General features: G+C 40.0%; 2 protein-coding genes across 3 annotated transcripts in view; both read right to left on the reverse strand.

Annotated features, from left to right (window-relative positions):
* Nucleotides 1–1,946, reverse strand: part of dip2ba (disco-interacting protein 2 homolog Ba) — a 46,096-nt gene extending 44,150 nt beyond the window's left edge. The window contains exon 1 of one of the 2 annotated variants that reach the window (XM_065961419.1): nt 1,658–1,946. In XM_065961419.1, the coding sequence (XP_065817491.1) occupies nt 1,658–1,742 (85 nt within the window). In that variant the 5' untranslated portion in view covers nt 1,743–1,946. The remainder of the gene's footprint in view (nt 1–1,657) is intronic. The other variant, XM_020648266.3, reaches the window with a different exon arrangement.
* Nucleotides 1,947–3,093: 1,147 nt separating this feature from the next.
* The window catches only part of atf7a (activating transcription factor 7a), a 12,658-nt gene continuing 4,657 nt past the window's right edge, over nt 3,094–11,094 (reverse strand). Inside the window, 6 exon segments of the mRNA XM_065961329.1 lie at nt 3,094–6,187; nt 6,391–6,496; nt 6,991–7,179; nt 7,406–7,555; nt 8,362–8,481; nt 8,580–8,673. Coding sequence (XP_065817401.1) covers nt 5,955–6,187; nt 6,391–6,496; nt 6,991–7,179; nt 7,406–7,555; nt 8,362–8,481; nt 8,580–8,673 — 892 coding nt within the window. The 3' untranslated portion in view covers nt 3,094–5,954.

Below are 11,094 nucleotides of genomic sequence, written 5' to 3' on the forward strand. Positions count from 1 at the left end.
GCCTTATTATAAAGAATGTATTAACTTTTTATGAAAATAACAAGTTTCTATTGTCTATATTTCATACATAAACGCGTAAGCTATGATATCTGCAACCCCTTAAATTCATCTGTCGATGTGTTAAAGGATCAGCCTGTGATGTAAGTTGTCACCTCTTTGTAATTGATGATATATAACATCCCAAACTACCAGTTTCTAAGTCTACTCAATGCCACAGTAACATGCTAAATCCTGGCTTATCCACATAAGAAAGACACATTAACCATAGAGGGCAGCCTCTAATTCTCTAATTAATCAGATTTCCTTTCAAAAATTGCCTGATGGTATCCATGCCCCTACTGTTCTCATAATTAACATTTTGTTAACTTTTATAAACGCATGTGAATTTGCTTTTTTTAGAATGCAACTTCCAGATGGGAAATAGCACTGACAGGTCCTTTATAGTACATTGTTCCACTTTCATGTTTTATTACTGGCATGACTGAGCGATCGCTCCACACAAGGATTCACACACTTGATTCAGACACCTAAGCTGGAAGACTGAGGATTAGGTGCCATGCAGCAGTGGGGCTGTCACTGATGGGACAGTGTGTGTCAATATGAGTATAGAGCAGGACTGGGGCTAACAGCTGCTCTGGGGGAGGGGTTGATTAGCACTATGCTTTTTGGTTGAATGAATGGCTGAGATATTAATAGACTACAATAAATAGAAACATCAATCACCCATCAACTGTACTTCCACAAATGCAAAACAAGCGTCATGGAGGTGAACACCTGACACAATTCTAAAAAAAAAAAAAAACCCTACAATGAGCAGCGCAGGAACATGAACCTATAATTCTAGTTATAGCAGGTTTTCACAGGTGAATAAGTCAGTTGCAAGTGAGGTCATACACCATGTTGGGTAATTAATGACAGTTATTCCTAACAGACTTGAAGGGGGCAGGAGATGACTATAGGCCTTGTCATTACACCTCAACCCTCGTTGCGGTGACTCACAGTTTTACTGCAACAAAACATCTTTATTCAGCAGAAACCAGAAAACCATATGCGCACTAGGTGACAAGGCGTCTGTGATGTCAAACAGGAAGCCAGATAACAGATGGGTCAAATTCTTGCCGTATGAGGAAGTGTAACAAAGATGACATGAGAAGGGGGTCAAAGCCCTAATAGCCAGACCTTGCCTCTGGCCATCCCAGTTTGTCAGACAGCTACACACACACACACACACACACACACACACACACACACACAGACACAGAGATATTGCTTTGACACATGAGGAGGATTTGATCAAGAAACGTCACTGTGTATCGACGCTTTGTTTCAAAATAAGCCTCAACGTGAGTTAAGAGAAAGGAGACACGAGGAAATGGATGAAGCCTTTCTCTCCCCTCCTGCTTGTCATTGCTCTGCTCGGTCGTGTACTCAACATCCTGCATTAGCACAAAATAAGCTAACTATGTGCCGGACGTGTGCTTCATTCAATGCATCAGAAACGTACAGTGGACTAAGGGAGGAATGAAACTGTAGGTTTAGGACAATGCCGGGTGGCACAGACAGCTGAGACAGACATTGCTAGCTTAAAAATCTGCTATAGCATCCCCCCCCCCCTCCCGCTCCCCTCCTATGATCAGCCCCCCCTCCCCTCCTTTACCTTCAGACAGCTCCAGATCCAACTCCGCCAATTGGTCTCTAACCTCTTTTGGCAGGGCGGACAAATCCGCGCCGCGGTCTGCCATGGCTTCGCTAATAAACACGCAGTGCAGTCGAGTTGAAAGGACACCAGGCTGTGGCGAGGAACTTTCAAACAAAAAAAAAATTAAAAAAATAACATAAAAACGCCCTCCCTCAAGACACAAAACAAGCCTCAGAGTGGGAGAGACGGTCCATCCGCACGGCTTGTCCCCTCCGCCATAATGGGAAAAACTCACCACAGCGGCAACGAGCAGGTCACGTGACAAGCCTTTACCTCAGCCTGCGTCCCAGCCGAGAAACACTCCCGACACTGCTGCTCCCTCTGGCGTCTCTCTGACAATAACACACACACAGAAAACACACTTTCTGCAGCCACTAGTTGGACAGCGCTGTATAATTTGATCAAGTCATTTCCCAGTTTAGCACACAATTAAAGTTCAATTGGGTCCTTAAGGGAACCCGAGTAAGACTCACAAGAGAGGATAGTTCAACTTCTTATTCAGCATTTTAATAGTAGCCTAGAAGGAATTTTGAAGCATTAATGACCAAACCTGCCAAGAGTTGAAAGATACCAGGGGATCCTATTGAAAGCTGGATCAGGGGGGGAAGTTGGTTAAGGTGCCCTAACGATTTAAAGATAACTTTTAGGAGTATGAGATTAATGGGGAAATTGGCTCGCACAAGTGATCATAAAAAGACTGAAAGACAGACATCAAAACTGAAGAGGAGACTAGTTTTTTTTAAGGGGCTGCAAAAGATACGAAACCATACCATAAGATGCCAAACAGTGAAGAATCCTTTTTGCAAGTCCACAATGATGTAGGTGATATCTTCAAAAACATATTTTTGTAAAACCTAAAGATTGTTAGAATATATTAATCATATAATATATCTTGTAACTTCAACCATTTGATTGGTTATCCGATGAAGTAACAGATTTTTTTTATTGTACCACGTTCTTTTGGGAATGCTTGCTGTTAAATTTGATGTACTTTAAGTTCAGCGCTTTAGTAACTTAATATCAGGAACAAACTTAAGTCCTTCTATAAATGTATATATACTAGTCACAGCAACTCTGCAGTCAAGGGCTGCTTATAGGCTACAATCATGTTTTTGCTGTCAGAAGCATGCCATTGTCTCTTAAGCATAACTTACTTACTTCAAAGGAAACTAAACTAAACAGTATAACTGTAGATTACTGTGTTACTTTTTGCCTCTCCAAAAGTACCTGAGTGTAGTACAAAAGCACTTAAAGCAGGGCCAGAGCACAGGTTTTTGGAAATACTCCATCATAAACAAGTCAAAAAAAGAGCGTCACACTTATCAGACGTACTTGAAATGTGTAACATGTTTGTCCTATGTAAAGATTTCTTCCAACTTTAAAACACACAAACAAAACGTGTGAAATGTTTATTAAGATGTAGTTTCTTTAATTAAAACTGCAGCACTGTAAGTGTTCATAGTATTCCACTTGGACATGCATGGAAAAGTAAATATATTTCGTATAGTACAGATATGTACAGTACAAGGACAATTTCTGAAATCATCAAGTCCATCAACGGGAGTGTGAAAAACCATCAATACACTTTGTGCAACATTCACATTGTTGCATTTTTCATTTGATTCCTCTTTTTACAACAATTCTATGTAACATTAATATGCCAAAGACAGTAAGGATGATTGTTAGTTGCCCAATTAAAGAATAAGTTAGACAAGGACAGTAATTAGAGACGCCCAAATTCATTTTCAAACATGTAGAAAGGGGATGTTGCCTATTGTTGGACTAATGACTGAAAAAAAAAAACACAAAGAAGAAATCTGTGTGTTGATAGTAATTAGTTTCTATCCACCAGTTCATTTAGACATACTATGACAAAGGTTGTATGGTGTTGAAACTAGAACACAACAACAAAAAGAAATGACAGAAAAGGTGCCAATGACATGAATTACATGAACAACTGAAAGCTAAATATAGTTTGTATTTAAATTTCATATGAACAATAGTCTATAAAGGGACTGCCAGCCAAATATAGCGCTAGCTCCAAAGTACAACAAAATATCGGGGTCTCCATTGGAACTATTGGATAAAAGGTTCAGTCAGAGGTGAAAGGTTAAAGTTGCTGAGCAAATTCCCATTAATGTATACATGACAGAGAAGAGAAATTGAAGAAGAAAAAAAATCTGATATCTTTTTGAAAACCATGAGGACAAGAGAACTGCAAATGAAAGAGCTGAAACACAAATAAAACATACATTTTCATTATTTTAGTGCATAAAACATGCCCTTGTGTGGACAGATATCTGTTTTTTGAAATATCACATCTTTCAAATATATGATGGCATCAGACAAAAGAAAGAAGCAAATATACAGAAAACAAGAAAAGCAAAAAGCTAGTTTAGGTGTCTGTGTAAAAAATATAGTAATATCTTGTTAAAAATATCTTGGTGGGGTTTCAAAAGAACAAGAGACAATCAGAAAGTCATGAAACATCTAAACTTCTCTCTCAGAGCATGAGGATGTCTTTGCTGTGTCTCTCCACCAGATGACAGACCAGTAATGTTCTGTTTTTGCCACTGAGGAGAGACTAATGGTGGAACATTGAGTTCAAAGCCTTTTTGGAATCTGTAATAGGTCAATCTTTAATTGGTTATTATTTAATTAAATGACCAAATGCTGTTAAACATCATATTTTTTGAGGGTCCATTGTTTTCCATGTGAGCAAATCTTTTTATTCTCCAAGTGTGAATATCCGAGGCACCGATGTGATCTTAAGGCAAACATATGAGACATTGTGTGAGAGACTGTGTAACAAACAAGCGCAAGTAACAAGCAATTATTTACTGATGATTGTGTCACTGTGACCTCTGAATCGAAGAAAAAAAAAACAGTCTAGAAATGTACTTCTTTTCTTTTAACAAGTGCCAGTTGGTCTTTGGAGATTCAGAGATACATTTTTTTTAAAAGTCATTATGGCTTAGTTTAGGTTTGGTAGAGAGCAAAGAGACCTATCGGTTCATCGCACTTCCAATGAGCAGCAAGGATGTGCAACCATCCTGAGAAGTGTGAAAATAACAGTTACAGGAAGTCAAGAGCCCACACGGAGAAACACCAGATATAATTTGATATCAAATGGAAACAAACCAATAAACAGCAAAACTGTCTGTTTTAGAGTAAAGTGGGAAGGAGGGGACAGAGTAATTCCCTTCAGGTTTAAAAAATAATAATATATATCCTCAAACATACTAATTTTAAGAAAACACACTGTCAATCTAGCGTATTTTGGTTCTGTGGTCAAATCTTGGATTGGATGTGCCAATTAATAAAAAATATATAGCTGCACGTACTGTATCAACAACATAACACTCTAATAGAAAAAGTCCCATGCTAACAATCCAGCTATTAACGTATGAGATCAGGAGTAGGCAAACTGCTATGTTCTGATGTACATAAATATATACACACAGAGCCAATCACACACACAGTTAATCTATTTTAACATAAAAGGTTTGAATGAGGTAAGGTTTTGGGTTCTGTGTTTAGATCACCTGGAGGTGTAACAATTTACAAAGAGTTTCGGTGAAAATTGAGTCAGACGTCTAGACGATGACTGCGTCTTTGGAGCCAAGGATGTACAGGGACAAAGGCTTTGATGGCTTGTGTGTGGTTGTGTGTATGTGTGTGTGTGTGTGACTAGAAAAGTCGAGGATCAACAAGGCACTATTCCCTGCTGAATACAGTGTGAAGCCCTGTGTGGTATCTGATTTGATCATGTGAATCTTTGAAACACCTGTGTGTTAGAAACTGTGCACGTGCTAAGGTGTCCATATGGAAAGTTCAATGCGTCAGTACACTCAAGAGCGATGCAGTCCTACAGTCCAGTGAGGCGTTGTGCCTACTGAACAGAGGAGAGATGAGAGGGGAAGCACAAGAGATGGAAACGAGGATGTGAGGGTGGAGTCCAGCCCCTGTAGTCTATGGCAAAGTGAACAGGAAGCTCTTTCCAAAGTCTCGGTCCATACCCAGAAGGCTGCTGCTGAGCTCCAGGCCACAGCATGATGGCTCTACAGGGGGGGGGCGGGGGGGGAGGCAGAGATAGCAGAGGAGCACAGCGAGGGGGGTGGGGGTGGGTGGGGCTGGGTGGGGTTACAAAATTTTCACTTCTAGATTCAAGAGGGAGGAGGTTGGGGATCTGCTGCCCTTTTGTACCCCTTGGAAATGAGTGTGAGCCAATTCTGGGCCGTGGTGGAATCGCTCATCATCTGGCAGCAGATTGAGATTGTGCAGCCATGATAATGTGAGAGGGTCCACTCTCAGACCTCTGATGCTGACCCATTCCTGCCAGCACAGACATAGCCATGGCCTCAGCTGCTGCCCTTGAGCTCAGACCATTATGCCCTGCAGAAGGGCTGTGCGCCAAAGAGCTGTGCTGGATCACTGGGGCAGGGGACCCTGTGGGCTCTGAGGTGTCTTTCATGCTCTCTTCTGCAGCTATACAAAAAAGGAGGAAACAAATGCAGATTTAAACCATAGACAGTTGCTCTTCACTTTGAATCCACTCCATACTAGTCTTTCAGATAGGCTATGGACAATATTGTTTTTTAAGGATTTTTTTGTTTGTTTTTTTTACAGTATCCAAATACTGCCCTCAATAACAATGGAAAATAGTTAGAGGCATAAAATAAAAGGTTCACCTAAGTAGGCAGTCTTCTTCTGTAGGGTGGTCACAGGACAGTCCTTGTGGGCCAGCAGCAGCTGTTTCAAATGGGCCACTTCGTTCCTCAACAGAGACACTTCATTCTGAAGGCCCAGAAAATAAGAACAAATTCTGTTTTAATTTTGCTTATAATTGGTCGAGAAATGCTATTATACTGATACTCAGTGCACCCTTAAATGCAAGGAAGCATGCCACATGTTTCCCAAGAGGTTATCATGCTTTCAAGTTAAAGAATGCACTATTAGGAGTTAACAACAGTTTAGTTTTTAATCAAGCACAGCTGGCAGTGAAGAAGTGGTTATGCAGTGTAAAAATAACCTGAGGCATCCATAAAAGATAAAAAAAAAAGTTTGGAAACAAGTTGTTATGAGTTCATTGGTTACAAATCGTGTAACCTCAACCCTTTGTAAAGTTACCTATAATTCTATGAATTTTCCATACTTTTATTAAAAATTAACAAACTTCTACTTCCAGTTTTATCCGTCCACTGGGCACAGTTAGTGTAACAATACACACTTTAACGCATGCTTCCCACAGGCCACATTTCACCTCAGCCCACCCACTCCTACCCACTCACCGACAGTGAGACGTTGAGGTTGCAGAGATCCTCAGCCTTCCTCTCTAAAGAACTGACCCACAGTTTGCGTTTCTGTCTGCAGCGCGATGCCGCAGCTCGATTCCTCTCGAGGAAGCGCTGCCTTCGCTCATCTGGATCATCGTCTAGTGTCCGCCGCCGCCGCCCACCTGTTGGCTGTGCTGGAGATACCTGAGGGGAGAACAGGGGAAAGGGTAAGAAGGAAGCAGAAGAGAGACAAGAGAGAGAAAGGGGAAGTTTGAGTCATAGTTGCATTATTTTAGTCAGAGCACATTGTCACTACAAGAAGTACAGCACAAGTTTAACGTTAGAGAAACAGGTGTTGTGCTAAATATTAAACATTGTATGGTCTGTTATCATTTCCTCCAGATCCTCGGCTATAGATAACATTTTGTACCTGAGGTTGTGCAGGTGATGGAGCATCTGGCTGCTGGACGAGCAGCTGGCTCTGCTCTGCTCTCTGAGGGATCATTGGGCTGCCACCCATGGCCATGATCCCCATACTGTGTCCTGATGGGCTCTGCTGTGACAGTGCAGCCTTCAGACGCTACAGAAGAAATATGAAATGAACAACATCGATATAATGAAGAGTACTTATAAAACAAGCCCTAGCCAGCAGTGTGAATGCTTAAAGGATCAAGGCACATCAAAAGCAAAGAAAACAAGAGCCAATACTACATATTTTCATGACACGACCTAAAAAAAGCAACAGAAAAAGCCTTTATCCCCTCAGCCATGAAATATATAAGGTGCTCCACTTCCTCAGAGATCTTCACCCATGCTGACCTCACATTATCACAGTTCCAGCCTGTTCCAGCAGCACCACATTCATGTGACATCCTATCTCAACCTTTTTACTCTCAAGGCATTTTAGATTATGTAAGCCAACTGCAGTTATGTGTTCCTGGAACATTAATAAGATTATGTTATTTTGTGATATAAAACATTTTGTCGCCTGAAGTAATGGTCTAAAATGGTCTAATGGTCTCTGGAAAAAAACACGGCTGTCTAGAATCATTTCTTAGTTACTATTAAGGCCACTTTTTTATTTTATTTTATTTACTGTCTGCCTTTATTTGATTGTCTAAGTGTGCAATTTTGCGATAAAAATGTAAACAGTACAAAAATAAATATATATATTACTTTCTGCTAACAAAGGAACAAGGCATACGTTGTAATACATGCAAAAAGTTCTGTTGTGCAATATAGTGTTAGAGTTATATAAACTAGTAACTGCAATAAAAAGTCATATGATGAATAAAGTAAGCCAGCGCAGAGTGAGGCTGGAGGGTGAAGATGAAGACAAAAAGCAGAGATAACGAGACAAAAATAGAGAGTTAATCTTGAGCTGACCATCTTGGCCTCTGAGTGGATGCTGTAGCCGGAGGGGGAGTTAGAGCCGCTGCTGCTGCCTCCCAGAGGAGGACCTGGGATCCCAGGAATGTTGGGTACCATACACATGGGTCGGACAAGCTAGAAACAAAGAAAAGATTAGAAAAAGACATATTAATTCAAAACTTTATCACCTACTAATCAAATGACAAAATATTTAGTGCCTAAATGTGCGTTACATTAATGACAGAGGGAATATGTCCTGGACCAGGAAGCACAGGAACTGCCTGACCAGAGGGAAGCATCATCATGGGGTAGTGGCTGGTCGGAGAGCTACACAGGCAGACGACAGAGGGACAGAAGAAGCATGGGAATCAGCTGTTGTTATATCAATCACAGTTTTCTAGTTTAAGTTTCAAATATCACAGTTTAGGAAAGATTTTCCACTGCAACACTAAAAAAATACAAAAGATCAGAGAATTAGAAATATTTTATACATTTAAATTTTTTCAATATTTATATATTAGTTTTTTTTTTTTAACATATCATGTATAGTTCAGAGACAGAATGATTATAGAGGAAACAAATAACTCAGTATAATAAAGGAGTGATGGTGTAAAAGTAGAATATGCTCAAATATTGGGTTTTGAAGAGTTCACTCACAAACAGACAGTTAGAAGAGAAACAGTTGGGAAAATGTTAAAACTAGCATTTCTATGATATATCAGTTTAACGCCACGTAACATGCACTACATGTTACCATCGTCTTTTGCTCGGATCTTTAAATGTGCTCTCGTCTTTGGAGTAATGTGAGAGAGAGTAACATAGTTGCCTTAAAGAAGTTGTTGTTGCCATAATCCGGCTCACTGCATCCACTGTTAAATAAATCTGAAGCCGTAGCTGGAGAAGTTACACCTCTGTTTACTGTTTACTATTTAGTATACTTAGTATACTCAGTTAGGAAAACCCAGATAGCTCAGTTCCAAATGTAACAATAACCGGGTTTAACTTTTGCAGCTTATAACAATGTGGGTGCACTGTTTAGGATATATCTTCCAGCAACAAACTGTCTGTCAATACCATGAATAAGTAACATTTTTGGCCATTTATGGTGGCTTTAGTCCTCCGGTGGCTTTAGTCCTCCAGCATGCTCTGTTGAAGTGTTGGCTTCTCTGATAACAATGCAGGGGGGGCAAGCAAAATGGTTCAGATATAACTGATTCTACCCGAACTAAAAAGCCCTCTAATTTTTAATAAGCTCCACGACAAGAAACGTGGTGAAACTATGATAAATATTGCACATGCTTTTTAAAAAATGGAGAGAAGTTAGAACGCAGAAAGGTTTCTAGACTGATGCAGAGCTGATTAAACACTGAAGCTTACGTGTCCATGGCAACTCGCATGTGCATCGACTCTAGGGAGGAGGGGACAAATTTATGATAAATTCATTTTTTGTGCACTGTAAGACTTCCTGTATTTTTGTATATTTCAGCCCTGCAGATTTCCTACAGCTGTAGCTTTAAGTAAAGTTCATTGTTTTGTTTGGATTTACTTTAGTTGTGTTTTTAAACTTATACGAATGGACAAATATGCAAGTTTATACATACTCCAGAATGTGATTCATCTTTGTGACATGTGGTCATGCAGGTGAGAAGTGAGAATCTTAGTTTAGTTTTTCTGGAATCTTGATAACAAAGTTAGAGAGTGGTCACCCTAGTAGGGAGTATGACTATTTGTGTTTGACCCCAACAGTTACAGTACCGATGTTTTGGATTGATAATTAAACAACAAACACAGAACAAGAAGCAGACACAACAAAACATGACTATAAGAAGAAGAAGAGTAATCTATCACGATGACACAGCGGAGCTTTGAGACCCCCTTGAAGACATCACAATGGACTTAGGTTTCAACGCTTCCTGTCTCTCTTCAGCTGTCCAAACCAATAAAGACAAATGCTAAAAATCATTTCCAAAATAATAATAATAATAATAATTAATTAGATAAACCTAGAATTATGCAATCGGGACATTTAGTTGCTTTTTCCTGTTTTCCCAAACTCATACTGAACCTTGACCCCAAAACCAAGGTCGGAACCAAACCGTGGCTTCTGTATATTATTACACCACAGTAAACCATAGTAATTCACTCGCAACTGCCTTCTATGCATTGATAAGAGGGAAGAGGGGAGGCTGCTAACTGAGATCAATTCGAGCAGCATTAATGGAAACAAATTACACAGTCCTGATTTTTAATAAGTCCAGACCTCACTGACATGACCCCTTCCCTCAGTTTCATGAAGTGACCCAAACACAACTCCCGTTCTAAAACCGTTTCACTCGTGACTCCCTATTCACAGCAGGTGAGCCTCCTGCCTGTTACAATGATGTAGCAAAACTAAGAGAGAGCAGAATAACATCGGCAGCAACCAGCTGCACAAAACAAATCAAAAGGCATTTCATAGATGTGCCTCTGCTGACTGAGGTGTGGCTGTTCTCCTCGTTGATTTACTTTCAGCATACTGTTTAGGATGCTTACTCTAGGGGTGGTTAAAAAGGAATGATGTGTTGCTAACCTCTATTCTTGTAAACAAGACTTTGTAAAGAACCGCTGTTTGCTCCTTGTCGATTTTGGATAATCTTAACCAGTTTCATATTACAGAGGAAAATGTCTGCTTTATTGTAAATCAAAAGAGGAAGCAAGACACATCCTACATTTCACTATGATCTGTGTGTCTGTAGTGAAGGCAAGAAG

The sequence above is a fragment of the Labrus bergylta genome, chromosome 12 (assembly GCF_963930695.1).
Source record: "Labrus bergylta chromosome 12, fLabBer1.1, whole genome shotgun sequence".
In the NCBI taxonomy this organism is placed as follows: Eukaryota; Metazoa; Chordata; class Actinopteri; order Labriformes; family Labridae; genus Labrus; species Labrus bergylta.